This window comes from Helobdella robusta (genome assembly GCF_000326865.2).
Source record: "Helobdella robusta unplaced genomic scaffold HELROscaffold_5, whole genome shotgun sequence".
Lineage (NCBI taxonomy): Eukaryota > Metazoa > Annelida > Clitellata > Rhynchobdellida > Glossiphoniidae > Helobdella > Helobdella robusta.
The window spans coordinates 4,098,462-4,118,244 of record NW_008705254.1 but is presented as its reverse complement, the minus strand read 5'-3'; the positions used below and the strand labels follow the sequence as shown (position 1 = coordinate 4,118,244).

The 19,783-nt window shown below is 33.3% G+C and overlaps 3 protein-coding genes across 3 annotated transcripts; 2 read left to right on the top strand and 1 right to left on the bottom strand.

Annotated features, from left to right (window-relative positions):
* Positions 1-411: 411 nt before the first annotated feature.
* HELRODRAFT_163523 (hypothetical protein) lies at positions 412-2,255 on the bottom strand (the record flags this gene model as incomplete). The annotated part of the gene is made up of 4 exons (XM_009027372.1): positions 412-619; positions 1,244-1,357; positions 1,766-1,894; positions 2,221-2,255. 4 exons carry the CDS (start codon positions 2,253-2,255, stop codon positions 412-414), a joined length of 486 nt encoding a protein of 161 aa, XP_009025620.1.
* A 169-nt stretch (positions 2,256-2,424) lies between these two features.
* On the top strand, positions 2,425-10,376 carry HELRODRAFT_189253 (hypothetical protein; the record flags this gene model as incomplete). The annotated part of the gene is made up of 15 exons (XM_009027371.1): positions 2,425-2,472; positions 2,846-3,018; positions 3,149-3,277; positions 3,458-3,677; positions 3,842-3,977; positions 4,137-4,212; positions 4,564-4,698; positions 5,320-5,394; positions 5,657-5,770; positions 5,925-6,068; positions 6,352-6,483; positions 6,937-7,022; positions 7,227-7,319; positions 8,013-8,237; positions 10,256-10,376. Exons 2-15 carry the CDS (start codon positions 2,917-2,919, stop codon positions 10,374-10,376), a joined length of 1,788 nt encoding a protein of 595 aa, XP_009025619.1. The 5' UTR covers positions 2,425-2,472; positions 2,846-2,916.
* A 615-nt stretch (positions 10,377-10,991) lies between these two features.
* Positions 10,992-19,096, top strand: HELRODRAFT_189252 (hypothetical protein). The gene is made up of 15 exons (XM_009027370.1): positions 10,992-11,178; positions 11,533-11,646; positions 11,946-12,047; positions 12,226-12,420; positions 12,538-12,622; positions 12,866-13,116; positions 13,285-13,515; positions 14,076-14,186; positions 14,324-14,442; positions 14,628-14,737; positions 15,035-15,212; positions 15,436-15,571; positions 16,146-16,256; positions 16,484-16,654; positions 16,840-19,096. Exons 1-15 carry the CDS (start codon positions 11,068-11,070, stop codon positions 17,044-17,046), a joined length of 2,232 nt encoding a protein of 743 aa, XP_009025618.1. The 5' UTR covers positions 10,992-11,067; the 3' UTR covers positions 17,047-19,096.
* The last annotated feature ends 687 nt before the right edge of the window (positions 19,097-19,783 follow it).

Sequence of the window (19,783 nt, the reverse complement as noted above, 5' to 3'; positions counted from 1 at the left end):
TTTCGTGTTAAAAGAGTAGAATAAAATAGAAATAAAAATATTATCGTATGAATTCGATGATTGAAATACATTTAAAAGTGACACCTTTCATGATTTGCTAATAATAATTATTAATCGTTGACGTTTGATTTTTAATATATTTAATTTATGCAAAACTTATTTTAAACTTCTTTTAACAAGAGCGCGTGTACACATGTATATAATAAATTTGTTATCAACAAAAAAACAGGGTTTGTTCTGCAATCTTTAAAAGAAAATGAACCAATTGTAAGGGTTCGTTGGATGCTTAACATTACGACGACAATCTGTAAAGATTGATTTATTTGTTTTCGTTGAGCTCTCGTGATGACATTTTCGAGTCACTTTAGCAAGGAGTATGCTATGAGATGCGTGCCTGTTCTGTGGTATTCATTAGAATCTTAAATTGTTAAGGACTGTAAACTTTTTTCCAAGCTTTTGAAAATTAGCCAGCTCCAAAAGTCTGCCGCCACTCAGGACTTCCCGTTTCTCTGCTTTTAATCTGGGTTTCATGCTTCCTCTTATTGGTTTTGCTCGATGACTTGGTTCAAATGCTGTCAGAAAGTTCAAGACTCCGTATACGTCGTATGCATAATTCGTCCTTTAATGTAATGTACGATCTCTATGGCAGAGGTCCAGTAGTAACCTAGAAACGATACATACACTGTTTACTCTGCACTTGCCAGAACTACACAATAATTAGAAATGCAAGATAGAAAAGACTTATGAAATCGAAAAATAATTATATGAACCTTTTATTTTTTAACTCTATCGATCCAAAACCGCCGCGGTTTTATAAAAGCGTACCGAAACTTAAACTAGAAATATAAAATTTGTATCAGCACTTTACACGATGCGTATCCAAGATTTTTTTGTTCAAACTCATTTGCAGTCATGTATTTTCTTGAAAATAAACATTTTTTTTATATGAAGAACGTATTAATAATGATAAACACTGGAAGCTTGGAACCTAAACTTTCAACAACTCTAACGTTGTTCGATAATGTACAGCAACGTAACAAATATCGGTAATCATTGTAAATATGTAAACATCGATTGATTTCCTAAAACTCCATTGCGAGATGAAATAGAAATGTCAAAATCATTCATGGAAAAATTTTTTTTCTAAAAACATTTTTTGTTCACCAATCATTCAAACATGATTCATACATTCATACATACATGTTCCACTCGTTCATACATTAGTCCATCCAACACCTTTCACGTGTTGGTTAGTTGTAGATCAAAATCTCCAATGGTGTCCAATACTAATGACAAAAGTTCGAGGAACCCATTAACACTGACCCTCAATGACCGACTGTCTTTGGCTTTCCACGATCTGCCAGGGTTGTGTTGTTTTAGAGTTGTTACAGTAAATTCAACAGTTGTTACGGTAAATTCAAATTGTCAAAGTACCCATGAGGCCTTAGCAAATATGTGTAATACAATTTTGCTAAAACGTTTTTAAAGTTTAAATGTTGACATATGATTTTTATTTGCAATTTTGGTTTAGGAATAAGGATGAGACTTAACAAGATGGTAAATGTTGATGGTAAACAAAGTACTCAGCTTAAAAAGTCATAGCAAATAATTGGCTAGCAGAGCTCTTTTATTAATTATGCATTCTATTCTATTCTATTCTATAGATAAAAATAGACAATTCTAAATTAATTACAAGCATGGTGACAGAAGTGAAATTAGGATAACAAAACAACAAATGGTTTTAATTAAACATTATTAAACAAACACAATGAGCTTTGGGCCTTCAACATTGAGCGTTCTCTCTATTTTGTTTTTGGAGGGTTCTTTATCAATCCTTAGTGAATTGTGCACTATTTGGGCATGTCTCTCGTTTGGTAGCGTCAGCTCAAAGTTCCTAAGTATAAAAAATAAAACTTTATTATTTATGACAGATTTAATTAGAATAAATGTTGTTAGTCAAAAGAAAGTGAATGTTAAACTAAAAGCTAAACTGCTAAAGGTCAAAATAAACTAATAGAGATGTAAAAGCAGCTAGAATCAGCACGTGCCATGTGTGCACAGGCACGCATGTAAGCCTGTACATCGTCCGTTATAACGTCGCCTAGTATTAATTATATTATAGATACATTGCCATGTGCAAGTGGAACACGGCCTACTCGATGTAATATTTCCATAAAAAGTGCAAAAAAAAATTTTTTTTAATTAAAATTGTATTCTAACATGGTCAAAGAGCCCTGCTCAGCTGGAGAGGTCATTCCTGCCGTCTGATCGTTTCTTTTTTCAATCTGACAATTCATCAAAGAAACGACGAATTAGAGTTCGATGAAGTTTACTTTTCAAATATCAACAAAGTCAAGTTAGCATGTTTTTATATATAAATATCACTTAGTTGTCTATGATTACACACAATAATAAGTAATAATTACATTTCGGTTTCTCAAAAATAAAATAAAAAACTGATTAAAATGCCTAAAAAGCTAAGTAAGTAATAATAATATTAATTTAAAATGTTAAAACAAAGATCGGCACATTTTATTTCCTAATTTTTCAGATCATTAAGCCAGCCAGCTCAGCTCAACTAATTTTTATTTAATTAATTTTTTAAAGTTTTTATTGGTTTAGTATACTATACAAGTTTAATATAAGAGTGAACATTAAAATTAAAAGTGCTTACTGTGTTAACTGCATAGATGAAATAATTTAAAATACTTTACATTTACTTTACAATTTACATAATCATAATGATTATGATTATAAAATAAAAGCAGTGTTGAACCTTTTTTAATTATTAATATAAATATCAATAAATTATAAATTATATAAAAAATTATTTTTAATTATTCAGTTTGAAAACAAAAATTAAACTGGAGCTTTTTTCTTTTCACTTGTTTGCCTCTGGAGGTTAGAAAGACAAGGATGTTATCACTGAAGATACATAGTGATAAAAAGCTAGATCCCAAAAAATGTTTTGATGTTTTGGTTAAGGTCTGTGACAATGAAATGATGTTTAGTATGAAGGTAATGATTTTGATTTAATTGATTTTGCTAAATTGTTTGTTATATTGAATCAAATTTTTAAATTATTCATCTAGCTTAATTAAATTTTAAAACTCAACACATTGGTTTTTATTCAAAATGAATTTTTTAGTTAAAAGCAAAAGGCAAAGACTTGATGTGTTTAGTTAGTGATTCTCTCGGCTTGAGGGAAATGTCCTACTTTGGCATGCAATTTGAGGACGTGAACAATGATTTTGTATGGCTTGTGAATAATAAGCAGGTTTGAAATTTGTTGCATTTCAAAATTATCATGTAAATTTTTTATAACCATATCCTTTGTTTTTTTAAAAATATAAATTTTGTTTAAAAATGTTTTCATTTGAAAGAATCTTCATAAAATATCTTTTTTTACATTAGTGAGAAATAGTTTTTCATAATATTGTATGTCATTTGAAAACAGATCTTATCACAAAAAGTCAAATGCAGAATGCCAAGAGAATTTACCTTCACGGTGAAATACTACCCTGAGAACTTAACTGCAGAGCTGATACAGGACCAGACAATTGAGATCTTCTTCTCAACAGTACTTAACAACATCACATGTAAGGATTTGTTTAAAAATTTGAGTGGTGAAGAAGTCGCCATCAGTCTCATGGCACTGGAGTTACAAACCAAGGTAGGTAAGTCAATCTTTCAACTTTTTCAACTTCTTATATTGATTTTTTCAAATATATTTTTGAAGTTTTGTTTTACTTAAAATTTATCTGTCATTGTTGATAGTATTTTTTATTCTATTCTGTTATAATTTTTTTAATTCAATTGGAAATTAATATTTTTTTAAAAGCTTCATGTGCAATAAACATGAGAAGTGAGGTGGATGCTTTTACTGACCAGCTGTTCAAAAAATATCAAATTACCAAAAACAACCAAAATGAAGAATTATTTAATCTGCAGTGCTCAAAAGTTAAAATGCTTTCAAAGTTTGTTTCTGCAGACCTGGGGGATGATAATGATGATAATATTGATAATGTTGACAATGATGATGATGGTGAACATGGTGATGCTGAAGACGGTTGAATGATGGAATGAGGATATTGTATCGAAAACAATTAAATTGTACACCACAAAATAATTTTCAGAGTGGATGCAGAGCTTGAGTACTTGGGGTTAGCTCAGCAGTTCAAATGCTTTGGGGTCACATATTTCAATATTAAAGTAAGTAAATCTTGCTTCTTATGTTGTTGTGTCAGTTATTTTTATTTATTTTTTATTATGTTATTGCTTGTTATTTTGACATTTCATATCTAGGCTCTTTATATTGTCATCACTTTATATTATCATCACGTGATTTTGATTAGAAGCGTATGTATCATTAAGTTAATTGACATGTTTGCACTGATGAAAATGATGATGTTGATAATAAGATAATGATGTAAAGATAACGACAGTGATGATGGTTTCAAGATGATAGCAATGATTATGTTCCTAGTATGATGACAATGATGATATCTGTGTTAATGATGATAGTAATGTATCAACTAGCAACTGACTTAACTTTCTTTGAAGAGGAACAAGACAAACAAATGTGTCCTTGGCATAACAAACCGTGGCATCAACGTGTACAACACAACTGATGTCTATCAGCCCTGCTTCAATTACACATGGAACCAAATCAGTAACGTCTCTTTCAGTGACAAAAAGGTTTTTTCTGGATTTTTTTTTCATTTTTAATTTTGTTTCTACCACGTGCAATTAAATTATTTATTTGAAAATATTCCATGATATAACTTGGAATCAACTTTTATCGTGTTTGCAAGTTTAAACCATACAACTTTGTTACAATAGTCATCATCATTGTAGAGATACACATATGAACTTGCTTAACATTGGAGTTGAGTGCAAAGTAGACTGGGGTAAACAAATGTATTAATTTGATATTTTTGGCTATCAAATTTTTTTTGCATCTAATGAAACGTTTATCTGTGTGAATCATGAACATTAAGGTTGTCATTCGTAATATTTTTCAAACATTTAAAATAAACAGCTCTATGCAACTATGTGTTGCATACATGCGAATGAAGTTGAGTTATATAACACAGATTTAGTATGCATGTAAACAAAATTGAACTAATTTTTGCATTGTCAGACTTTTCAACACTTCATATTAGTCTGTAATTGAATAGAAAAGCATGGCATGGACGATGATGAATATGATGTGATGTTCTACATAACAAACGGTTCATCGCTATATAATGTGATGTTCTACGTAGCAAGCACAGTTCATCGTTATATAATGTGATTGATGTGCTACTTAACAAACAGTTTATGGTTCGAATGGTGGATCGTTCAATGCAGGATTTTATTTTCTTCGTTGATCACGTCAAGACAAACAAAACAGTTAGTTACCTTACCATCATGTGTGGAATGCTGTGGAATGTTCTATTGTTTTTTTCATTATCCTCTAATTTTATCTATATAATGTTTTTTTCTGTTTATTTATTTTTGATTTTCGTTTTAATTTTTTCTTGTTTGTTTGTCATGCTTCATTTTTGTTTCACATTTCAGCATTTGATACGAGGTTAACATTAACTCTGCCTACCACATCACAATCTCCCGATTCAAAAACACTACTTAGTATGCATGCATGCATGCACTGCAGATAATTCAGCTGTGTATGGGCAATCATGAATTGTTCATGTGTCGGAGAAGGCCGGAGCCTCGCGAGATGCAGCAGCTGAAGATCATCTCCGTGCAGGCCAGGAAGCAGAAAACTGTTAGTGGCAGATTGTTTGTTCGTTCCTTCGTTCGTTCGTTCGTTCGTTTGTTTGTTTGTTTGTTTGTTGTTCAACTTTGTTACGTCGTTCATAACGACACAATGGCCGTCGACATTAGCAAATAACTGTAATATTTTGAACAATAATTAACAGTTAGAAAGAGAGATGATGGTGAAAGAGAGAGAGGCGAATGAGGTGATGGAGAGAAGGATAGAGGAGCAGCGGAGTCTTGTTGAACGACTGCAACTGGAATGCCAGCAACTACAACAACAACTAACACTATCCCAAGATGCCCTGGTGGGTTTTCTTTTGTCGTTCTGTTGTTGATGTTTGGGATGAGGATGATGATGATGATGATGATGATGTGTTTGATCAAGTAACCAAATTTTTTTTCTTCTTTTTATCATCCTCCATAACATATTTGGTGCATCTTGGTTTTGCGTTATGTATAAATGAGACTAATCTAACTGGCAGCAGTGTAATTCAAGTAGCATCCTGAATGAATTGTAATCATTTTGTTGATCACATCGCACCTCCCACGCACCGTTACACCAACAAATTGCTACTACAAACTGATTAGGTGCAGTCCGAACAGTCATGTGACTTGTTGAGTGAGAGAGTGATGTTGCTGGAGGAAGAGATTAAATTGTTGGATGTCAAGGTCAAACAACAAGAGTTGGATCTTTACAAAGCTGACATGGCCAGCATACAGGTTAGCAGTGGTGACTTCATTGAGAATTTTGTATTGAACTTATGTTGAGGAATGGTGGCTTAGCTGTAAGATGCCCGTCTCTAGTGTTGCCTTAACTGGGTTCAAATGCAAAAAGACTTTCCGCCTATCATGTAGATGCGCGCTTTTCACACATATGCGTTTCTCACATAGGGCGCTATATAAATGAGCATTATTATTACTTTCGTTACATTACATACCTTGTAATCGTGCTATTTCTATAACGTAATGGTTTGCCATTTTCCAAACCACTCTGTGTACAATAACATGGTAATGGAAAAGTAGTTCTTTTGCTGGAAATGTTATGCATTCTAACCCGGTCGCTAGCGCGGCACATTAACCGTTTAGCCGTCTCGCAATTGATTGTAATTTTTTAAAATTGTTATTACTAATAATAATGGAATATTTATGATCATGTTGAATGGTGTTTTCTAGATGGAGCAGGATAGGATAATGTATGAGAGGAGGGCACTGGAGGCTGAGATACTGGCATCCCAGGTTGTCGAGGAGTGCGATAGCAGGTTATTATTATTATTATTTCTGTTGTTGTTATTATTGCTATTATTTTGTTTATACCCATGCAAATTCAACCATTTAATTATTCATCCATCTCATTCATACCTATCCATCTCATTAATATCCATCCATATCATCATTCGTCCATCCATTTCATCGATATCCACCGTCCATCCATCATCTGATTGGCATTCGTCCACGATTGCAAGGTCTAAGGAGGCCGACCAGCTCAGGTTGGAGATGATGGAGATGAGAGAAGAGGAGTTGAAAACGAGGAATAAGTACCGACAACTACTTCAGCTGTCAGTTGCTAAGGTGCAAGTTTGTCTTTCTGTTTGTCTGCGTATGTGGACTGTCCGTTTATCAATGTGTGTGTGTGTGTGTGTGTGTGTGTGTGTGTGTGTGTCTGTTTATCTGTGTGTATGTGTGTGTGTGTGGTGTGTGTGTGTGGTGTGTGTGTGTTTGTGCTTATCTACATGTCTTTGTGTTTTTGTGAGTGTGTGTGAAACGCACATATTGCTCATAATTATATAAATGCTGACAATTGTTCTTTACGATCGGTCGATCAGTCAACCAACCAACCAATCAATCAATTAGTACCCAAAGTATGTTCCTTCGAGTGCTGACATGAATGAAGATGCAACTGAAGTGGGTGGTGTTGATGAGTTGAGAGGAATTGATGTCACATCACTATCCAGGGAGATTGACAACGATAGGTTTGAAATTAGCTGGTTGGGTGGTTGGTTGGCTGGTTGACTGGTTGATTAGTTGACTGGTTGATTAGTTGACTTGTTAGTTAGTTGGTTGGTTAGTTAGTTGGCTGGTAATTTGGTTGGATTGGATGGGTTGATTGGTTGCAGGCTTATCTGACTGGTTGGTTGGACGGATTGATTAAGATGCTGTCGGATGATGATCAAGAAGAGGATGTCCCTACGATGATGTAGACGATGACGCTAATGTTCGAACGATGAGAATGTTGATTTTTCTTGCTCCAGGTTCACTAATTTGGAGAAGACGAAACATCTGCAGCAGAAGTTGAAACATTTGAAGTCAGAGATTCAAGTGCTGAGAGTTGATAAACCATCTACAACAGCTACAACAATTAGCAACAACCACGTTAACAACAATAGTAGCCACACCAACAACAACAATACAAAAAATGACGTCAAAAACATTGCTGATGATGATAATGATAACAATGCTGATGATGATACGATGAAGTTCATTCGTAGTGATGATAACAACGTCGATAATGATGATGACGATGATGATTACGACGACAACGATGATGATGATGATGATGATGCCTCGAATGATTGTAAGAGTCACGTAAGTTTATTTCCTTAATTTAAGTGTCGTTGGTGATTTTTATTGTAATGGTGATGACACTGATTACGAAGAAGCTGGCTGTAACGATGATGATGATGATGACGATGTTGATATTGATGATGGTGATGAATGATTATTGGAATTGATGGTATGTCCATGATGAAAAAATTCATGATTGAATATCTACCTAGTGTGTATTTATTTAACCATTGTTACGTCCTGTAGCCGCATTATTCACACACCCTCCTCACATTTTTTTTCCAGAGAAGTCAACTCAGAGTGCAATTTCTTGATTCTGCCTAGTCAACTTCTTCTTCATCATCGTCTTCATCATTGCTGTCATCGTCTTCGTCCTCATCATCCCATCTTCATCATCATCATAGTCATCTTCTTTAATGCAATCGTCATCATCATCCGTCGTCGTCATCTTTTCTATCATCATCATCATCATCATCATTAACTTCATCATCTCCACCATCTAGCATTTCACTTGTTGAAAATTGTCACAAAACATCACCGGACTCGTTGCCTTAGTACCTGTTTTTGTTTATACGAGCCCACTTTGAAAAATTTCTAGTTTTTTTCTTATATTCATTTTATTTAATGCAGAAGCAATTTTCACTGGAAAATTTAAATAACATAATTTATTTCGTTTTATTTATTTTTAATGATATGCAAATCGTGGTATTACGCACACACACACACACGCACACGCACACATACACACAAACACACATTTAAACGTTGACTTTTCATCATCATGTATTAAGCTTATAAATTCTAGTCTAATCTATCAGATATTCTTGGCAGGAATAATTGTTATGGAACAATTTGTTATTTTTTCTAGTTGTTTTTATCTATTTAATTTTAAATATTTATTTATTTATACATATTCAGCCATTAATTATTTCATTCATTCATTCATTTATTTATTCATTCATTCATTTAACAATTCATTCTTCGTTCATTTTTATTCTTGTTTTGCAATATTGTAGTTAAATTTGTCATTTTATGATTTTCTAACTATTTGACACTTTCTAACCCTAACCCTTCAATTCATCTTGAATTTGTGCTAATAGTTTAAAACATGCTGATTGCAGCATACAATAAATAAATGACTGCTGAATGAATGAATTAATCATATGTCGCGATTAAAATAAAAATATACCAAAACAATTTCTTCACCACGCTAAACCATCACACAAATTCAGATTCTTTAAAAAATTTGTTATTTTAAAATGAATATATTAAAATTAGCATGTGTGTATGTATCTAAATATTCACATGTGATATGTTCTGATGTAGTTAATGCCTTCATCTGCCTATGCACACGATTTGATTGTATGCAAGCACATTTCGATGCTTTTTAAATTTATTCACTCGATACCTATGCCTTTAAAGAACAAAATCAAAAGTGCTTTAATTACGTGGTTTATACCTCGTTGTTGTTAAATAATGCTGACTGACCTGTCTTCGATATTTTTATCATCGTGCTTGTATTCCTTCCTATGCACGTTTTGTTGAATCGTTATAAACCATATACGTTACGTTCATTTGCTGTTGGAATTGTTTATTTCCGTCTCTTCTCACTTTGTTTGTTCAACGACTTATCCCTCTTTTTATTTTTGCTCGTTTAGATGTTTACATGTAAGTCGTTTTGTTAGTTGATGTATTTTAATTGTAATGTTTTTTTTTATTCATTCAAAATTTGTTATGACGGTGGCCTGCCATCTCGTTCAAGCAAATGTTCAGTTAGTTTCGTTATCATGACAGTTCCTTTCATAAACATGTTGAGATGATAGTACAAATATGAATTTTAAATCGATTTCACTTGTTTGGTTTGTAAATTATTATTCACCTAATATAAATCGTTTTTTAAATTTCATTACACTCTGATAAACATTTAAAGAGAATTCACTATCAATGGAGCTGACGATATAACTGGCCAGATGACATGCGATGCCATTTTGTCAAATAATTGCTCTTCAAATACGCTCATTGGAAAACTTTTGCAATACGCACACTTGTAGGCTAAGGGAAAAACTTTTTTATAAATTTAAACGTTGTTATACTTGCAGTTAACAATACTTTTAATGTTCTAGTTATACTGAACGTAATTTAAATGAATGGACTACGACTCTGGTCGATCAATTTAGCGAACGAGAGGAACATGATGAACAGAAGAATAAATTTGTGATGGAAATTTGAACTAAGCATTGGAAATCTATATACCTGATGATAGTTATACAATTGTATTTACTGTTTAATTTGCTTGGTCTTGTAGCATAAGCAGTAGTTGTTCATTTTTATTTTTTAATGACTGACTGACTGACTGACTGACTGACTGACTGACTGACTGACTGACTGACTGACTGACTGACTGACTGACTGACTGACTGACTGACTGACTGACTGACTGACTGACTGACTGACTGACTGACTGACTGACTGACTGACTGACTGACTGACTGACTGACTGACTGACTGACTGACTGACTGACTGACTGACTGACTGACTGACTGACTGACTGACTGACTGACTGACTGACTGACTTGACTGGTAAAATGGTCCTGAAATTGAGAATGAAATGAATTCTAAACAAAGAAATTACTACACCAAACCAATAATTATTTATTTATGGTAGCGAAAATAAACATTGGCTAATTTCGTGGGTTCTACCTTCTACTTCGAATAGTTTTTTGTGGAGAAACGCTTTTTAAATGATTGAGAAGTTGTTTGAGACGATCGGGCTGTCCGGCTTGTTTTATTTCGTGGCCGGTTTGTTGTTGGGGTATGTTTTTTTCTATAGATCCACACCGAACAAGCAGCAGGTTATTTTTAATTTATTTTCTCAGTTTCATTTTAATTAAATTGAAAGTTTTTAATATTAATTTAAATTTTTTTAAAAATTAAATTAAATTATTAATAAGATTATAAAACTTTTTTTTATTTTCTTCATTAATCTAAACTAAGGTTCTAAACTTAACTAAACTAAGCTGAATATTTTTCATCCTAAGACTTTCATAAAAATAGAAAATGTATCCACATATCATCTATTTTCTATTTCTATTCTATTTTAGTACTGTGTTTTGTTTTGGTTTGTTCAACAACTTACTACATAAATATATTTTTTTATTGTAACATCACAATTTTTATATAAAAAATTACTATTTCCTAATTTATAGGATAATGATGATAGATCTCATTCAAAGCATAGTTCAAATAAAAATAAGAAATCTCAATGTAACAGGTTCAAAATATTGAAGATTTATTTTGCTACACAAAGTGGAAAGTCAGAAGTAATTAGTTAACTGTCATGATTAATAATTAATTCAATGAATAATTTATTACAAATTTAAATTATAATGTTATTAATTATAAATTATTGCTACTACTAAAATTGGTCTCCAATTTAATGATTATATTATGTATATTATATATTATTGTGCTATATGAATATTTATTATATATATATATATATATATATATATATATATATATATATATATATATATATATAAATATATATTATTGTCTATTTGAATAATTATGTAAAATTTGCGTAATTAAACACAAAGAAATACAAAACACAAACCAGAAATTAGCCAAAAAATTATCTGATGCAGCCAAGGAAAGAGGCTTGGATGTCAGGCTGATCAGCCTAAGTAATTATGATCCAGATGGTAAAATACAGAAAAATGTACTTAAATTTTGTAATTTTTTAATTGTAAAACTTAATTGAAAAATATTTTTGGTAATACTATCTGTATTAAAACATTAATTTTTAAACCTTTGATTAGTCAAAAGCCAATTAGCCGATTTAATTCTTGTTATAACATTCTTATTTTTAAATGGCTGACTCTAAATTTGACCCACAGCTATCCAAGGACACACTCTGCATATTCATAGCACCCACACATACCTGGGGACAGCCACCAGAAGATTCTAGATGGTTTTTTCAATATGTACACGATGCTTCTGGTGATTTCAGAGTTTCTAAAAAGCTTCTTTCAAATATGTCCTATGCTGTCGTCAGTCTTGGCAATTCAGAATACGCCGAGCATTTTTGTACTGTTAGTAGCTGTAGTTTTTTTTTTACTGGATTTTATTTTATAATATTTTTTATATCATTTTGCTTTTTAATTAATTGGTTTATAGATTTTTAAAAATAATATTTGAAATGCTGACAGGTTGGAAAGGAGTTGGACAAGGATTTGTTGCACCTAGGTGCTCGCCGGGTTCTTAAGAACTTCATCATTGATGATCATCTCCACAGTATGCTAGCAGATAATTTTATAATATTTTTATTTTTGGATTTTGGGTTCTTAAGAACTTCATCATTGATGATCATCTCCACAGTATGCTAGCAGATAATTTTATAATATTTTTATTTTTGGATTTTGTTATTAAGTAATTTAATTTATTTCATAGTAGCTGATATAATAATTAATGTCTGTCAATTTTGTATAATTTTTTTTTATTTTCCAAATATTTAATCCAGTCTAAATTTTTTTGCAGACGGCGACAAACGATTTGACATCTGGATGAATTCATTATGGTCATTGATTGCTATCAATGCTGCCTCAAAGAATCTACATCATGGTGACAATAAAGTCATGTATGGTGATTGTGGTGTCGTCAATAATAATGGTGATGGCAATGATGTCATTAGTAATAATAATCATGTATGTTGTAATTCGTCTGCTGGTGACCATGCTTGTTATAGGAAAATTAGATCTGAGATTAAGGATGAAGAAAAATATAATGAGGTGAGTGTTTGGGATTTTTTTCTGTGTTCTGTTGGTCTTCATTTTTTTCTTGAAAGTTTATTAAGAGAGAAATTTGTATAAATAGATAAATCAAAACTGTAGTTTTGTCTTATTTGCTGTCTTAAATGTTCATTTATTTCTTATTGCCATATCACTGTATCTTTTCAGAAGGGCCATGGTGATAATAGTGGTGAAATAAGGAACAATCATAATGGTGTCATTGACAATCATAACGTCGATGATGATAAAGATTACAATATTATTGACGGTGATGAAGATTATTATGATGAAGATGATGATGACGAAGACGAACAAGCTGATGATGGTGACGATAACGTTTTGGATGTTGAGGATCTAGCTGGTGTGATAGATGCCGCTGCTACTGGCAAAGCAAAAAGGGTAATGTTTGAATTAGGAATGCGTTGATTCCGAATCCAGATTCTAATTTGGGTCCGTATGCCGGGATCCGCCGTGGATCCGGGTCCGTACGAATCCTTCACTTAGATTAGAATCCGGATATCACGGATTTGACATCTGGATGAAGAATTCGAATTCTGTTTTTTTATGATGCATCTGATGTTATTATGGTCACAATTGATGGTTTTTTTTTGGTGTAGATGCTTCACTTCCTCTTCCTTGCAATGACAATTTCGGCAACATTGGTTTATACTTGTGAATTAAAACTGCTAATTATTCTTCTTTACCATTTCTGTTTACAGTTAAAATCATAAAACACTCATCAGTTCGTGAATACTAATTGTGTTATGTGGTGATTTTCGTGTGTGTTGCAATGCAGAAACCGATGTGGTACTCTGTTTAAAATCTTTCTATTTTTTAATTTGAGCAAAAAAGTATCTGGATCATTGATAAATTTTGCAATTAAACTTTGAAGTAAAACTTTAACTAAAATCACAATCTCTGATGTAACTAAATGTGAATTAATACTTCTACACACATAGTCAGTTGGACCAATAGACATGATCACACCGGTCATTCGACACTCTCTCGAGAAACAGGGCTACAAGTTGATTGGAGGTCATTCAGGGGTCAAGTTATGCAGGTGGACCAAGGTGATTGTATGATTGGCTTACGTTTATTAGATGGTAATGCTGAAAGTGAGTTGGTCGGTGTGGTAGATGGTGATAAAAGTTAATTGATTTTTTTAAAGATGATTTAATTCGTATCAACAAACGTTCCCCAAAACCAGTCAATGCTGAGAGGACGAGGAGGATGTTACAAGCACACATTTTACGGCATCGAGAGTCACAGGTGTATGGAGACCACACCGAGTCTTGCCTGTGCCAACAAATGCGTTTTCTGCTGGCGGTCCGTGCCGTGTTGTTCTATTTGATGTTCTTCTATAGCCATTCTATTGGATGTTTTTATTTATAATGTTTCTTTGTCTTGTTTCTGTCTTTTTGATTTTAATTATAGAACATTCGTTTTCTTCTCTTTTTTTCATAAACTATCAAATGTTACCGCTTTTAAAATGGACAACTCCCATCTGGCAGACACCACACAAATCCAGTCGGCACAGAATGGAGATGGAAAGTTGACGATCCTCAGATGATCCTCGATGGTGCCATTGAGAACCACTGCAACCTCATTAAACAGTTCAAAGGTTTCAGCCGGTTTTATTTTCATGATTGTTTTAACTTCATTCAAACTATTCTAAAATGTGAAAATGTTTCTTGGTTTGAACGTTTTCATTGCGCTAAGCTCATATTTTTGTAAACTTTTACATTTTACATCTACAAATTGTATGAATCTATCTATAAACAGTAGCAATAAAGTCTTGCATTGCTATTCATTTGTATTCAGAGTCATGTTTCTTTGTATTCACACTCATATTTCATTCATTCAACTTTTTTTTTTCATAAAAATTTATTTACTTAGAATTTAAATCAAATCAACTCAGGCGTTCCAGGTGTTGAGGTGGATCGTCTGCTGGAGGGAATGACGCCAGTGCACTGCGCTTTGAGTTTGGTGGGAGAGCCCATCATGTACCCCCACATCAACCAGTTTGTTCATCTACTGCACCAAAGGAAGATCTCATCATTTCTTGTTACTAACGCACAGTTTCCTGAAGCTATCAAGTTTGTTGGCTGTACTCTGCTCAGTTTTGTCATCATCATTTTCTTTATTTTGTATTCATGTAGTCGTTAATTCGTTTTTGTGATTGTTTGCTTAACCAGCTGGCTAAACGTTCTTCAATCAACTAATTAACTGATCATTCAATCAATTAACCAACCATTTCACCAACCATGAAACCGTTCATCACCCACCTGTAACAACTGTACGACATTGCATGCCGTCAAGAAACCTCATCCCAGTGACTCAGTTGTATGTGAGCATCGATGCCGGCACGAAGGAGCAACTGAAGAAAATTGATCGACCACTCTTCAAAGATTATTGGGAGAGGTACATCTCCTGTCTGAGCGAGTTGAAGAACAAGGTTCACTGGCACTTCATTCACTCTTTAATTTAATGTTACTGTATGTTGCTCTATCATGTATATTATCTGTATCATTTATATCATCTGTATCATGTATATTACTTCTGTCATGTATATCATCTGTATCATGTATATCATCTGCGTCATGTATATCATCTGTGTCATGTATATCATCTGTGTCATGTGTATCATCTGTGTCATGTATATCATCTGTGTCATGTGTATCATCTGTGTCATGTATATCATCTGTGTCATGTGTATCATCAGTGTCTTGTATATTGTCATCATGTGTAACATTCATGTGTATAATTTCATAAGTTTTAATAAACTTTCATATATGCGTTCATATATTGATATATGCTTGATAAATTGTAGTGATAAAATTGATTGTTTGAATGACTGATAAGCCTTTGGGATTCAAATCTTAGGTTTGCAAAAATGAAGTTCTTTGTTTATCACGGTGTAATCATGCACGTTTATTTGAGTTTGTGGATTGACATTTTATGCTGTTCTACTTTTAAATGTTTAGTAACAAAGAAAATGTTAATCCTTTGATTGTTCATGATGTCCTTAGAAACAAAGAACAGTATACAGGTTAACTCTAGTGAAGGGTTACAACACATCAGACATTGAAGAGTATGCCAGATTGGTCCAATATGGCTGTCCTGAATTCATTGAAGTCAAGGTTTGTCATTTGATTTTGTCCGAATGGTAAATCCTTACTGAATCTTCTAAACACTAAGTAAATGATTTGAGACGATTGAATTTGTTAAGAATGACTTGTCAGTTTTAAAGGCATTATTTGATCATTGTACGCAACTTTTGTCATACCCAGCCATTTAACAAAAAAAAAAAAAAACAGTAATCTTATCCAACACAACACTCTCACAAACGCCTCACACGCTTGGATAGGGTGTGACCTACTGTGGCGATTCAAAGTCCAGCCATGGTATGACCATGAAGAATGTTCCATGGTTGGAGGAGGTGGTCGACTTTGTACAGAAGCTGGTCTCTCTGCTTCCTGATTACGAGATTGCATCTGAACATGCTCATTCTCTATGTCTTCTTGTTGGTCATAAGAAGGTAAGCATGTGTGTAAATATGCATTTAAATATGTGTGCCTGTTTTATCAATATTGCATTTATTTAATGTCATGAATTCACTCAATTTCTTTAGACGCCAAACTTTTTTATTATCATTAATAATTTGCAACAATCAGACCATCATCATCGTATCATTTCATACTTTCATTAACTGACACCAACCAGTTCAAGAGAGACGACCGATGGCACACCTGGATCGATTATGAAAAGTTTCACGAATTGAACGCATCTTTCCAACAGGACGCCAGCAAGACGTTCACATCTATGGATTACATGGCCCCAACTCCGACGTGGGCCTGCTATGGAGCACCTGAACGAGGGTTTGATCCCGCCCATGTCAGGTTCAGGAGGAAGAATAAGGATGCAGTTTGATGAGGGATGGTGGATGTGTGAGGAGTGCCCGTTTGTGTCTGTACTCGTTTGCATGCATAGATCTAGTTTATTTTAATTATTATTTATTTTAATTATTATTAATTTATTTAAATATGAAATTACGAATATTTCGTCAACTACTCTTAACACGTGTATGGATTGATAGGTGGCTATTTTAAATGATTGGATGGATGCGACGGTTTAAATGGTTGAGAATGTTCAATCATGTGAACTGAACGCGTGTCTATCTGAACATTTTTCTATCCTATTCAACATTAAGATAATCTCAAAACGCGCTGTATTTATAATTTCAAAATAAAACAGTACAATAATGTCAAGTTATTTAAATTGAAATAATTTTCAGTACTCCGAGTTTATATATGACATAATAAACCTCACTGAATGTTTTAGTAAAGGTTTTTTTAAAAATGTTTATAAATAAGATATGTAAAAACTATAAAATAAAAAAAAACATTGACAGCATAAATTATTATTACAGAAAAAATAGAATTTTCTGGGAACTAGAATTCAATGTATTTTCTATGATAACAGCCATTGAAAATCGAAGCAGTAAATCGTTCATTAGCCTTTGAAACCAGATTCTTCTTTCAACAAAATAAAAATCTTTTAGAAGAATTACAATAAAAATTTTGCCGTTTTTAAATACAAATAGTCTCAGATTTGACACGTCGGTTTGTTAATTTAACATATAAGTTGATCGCGATGATCGCTTGACGAATCATCAAAATCTGATAACACATTCATCTTGGTGGTTGCACAGTCATGTGATCAAAAACAAGTCTTCAATGAAAAGTACCTAGCTATTAAAAATGAATTTGAGTTGTTGAGAAAAATAAATACAATACAAAAGTCAATCTTATAAATGTGAACTCAGTACACAATGTGTACTTGCTTGTACATTTACAATGGAATTTCGCTTGCATTGTGTGCGCCTAGACATTCTCACGGAAATAATAAAAATGAACAGCATTTAGCGTGTACGCTGCGGTTCAACCAATTGGCATAACAAATTTCTTCTACATATAATACATTGTTTCAAAGACACCGTAAGACAAATAAAGATTAAAAAATTTTAATGAATATTTTCCAAGAGTAAACAGAATTTCATTAAAAAGAGATTTGGGTGATTAAATTTGTTCGGAAAGGTACTGTATAGCAGTTGTCATCATGCCATTTTATGAAGCTACAAAGTTCTGCAATGTTTTCTCCCGATTGGTTTGATATTAGAATAAAATTGAAACGATCAGATATTGCACGGTTTGTTAGTCATCTCAATACATATATAATATAACTACATGTATAAATATATATACACAGAATAAAAAATAGTCGCTGTAAACTAAATATTTTTTGGTGATTAATTTTTTAACACTATTTTATTTTACAAAATATCAAGATCATGTGAAGAGAGAGAGAAAGAGAGGAGAGAAAAAGAATTAAGATGGTTACTATGAATTGATGCAGGCTTATGTTTTAGGAAAATCTATTGAAACGTTCACTGTTCTATCTGATTTTTCCTCTTCATCAGAAGATTCAAAAGTTCGGACGGTTGCTCAATGCGGCCATTGTTGTAACTGTTGCTGCCGATGTCGTTGCTGTTAAAGAGAGATGGAGGAGGGGGAAGAGGAGGAAAAGTGAAGTCGTTGCTGGTCGCAAATTCTGTGGGAGGTGGAGGCAACGGTGGGGATATCGGGCCTAGAGTTTTGTTCCTGACGGTGCTCATGTTGTTGTTTGTATTGTTTGAGTTGTTGAGTGTCGTGGTGTTTTTTGTGTTCCACGCTGGCTTTGGAATGTTTTGTGGCTCCAAGTTTCTTGCTGCTGGGAGATTGCTGATTTGTGTGGTGTTGTAATTTATGCTTTGAGTGTTGAGGTCTTTTACGGGGTTCTGTGGGCTGATTTTTGAAGGAGTGGGGAAATTTATATCGTTCTTGATGCCGACACTGTTTGTAGGAGACGCCAGAGTTTTGAAATTTGATGGAAATGTTGGTGGTGGTGGAATGAAAGCGAATGCCGGAGCTTTAGGAGATAGTGGGTTAGTCGTGGTTGGTGATTTTAAACTAATTGTACCAATTTCATTTTTATTGTTCTGTTGCTGGACTGGTTTGTTTAGCAATCCGTTGTTGAGATTCAGTGGTTTGAGTTGTCCTGCATTTTTAGCAAAGCTGGCCAGTGGCGCTTGAAATGTTTGAAGATTGTCAGTCGGATTTACAGATCTTTGAAGGCTAGGAAAGTTGGAGCTGGTATCTGGCAAGTTGCATGAAGGACCACGTTTCGGTGGCAAAATTGGAATCAGATTATCCGTTCTTCTGGGTGGTAGTGAAAATACGCTGGAATGTTTGTTCGTTTGGTTCATAATGCGGTCAACTTCACTTCCGTTCAAGTAAACGTCAGGTGGCGGTGGGGGAAAGAATGCTTCTTCGGAATGTTGTTCATTTGGTGATTTCTGTTGGATCGTAGGTAAAATCGGAAATGTAATGTTTCGTGGTGGAATATTTTTGGTTGGTGTTGATGATCGTTTTGATTGATGTTTCTGTTGTTGCTGTTGTTGCCCTGCCATTTTGAACGGAGTTAAGATTTTGGGCTTATCATTTTCTAAACTAGATCTCTTCTTATAATCCTGTTTAATATCGCTGTTGTCTTCATTTTTTAAATTATCAATTTCTGAACCATTACAATAAACATCTTCATTTTCATTAGTTGATGTTTTGTTTGGCGT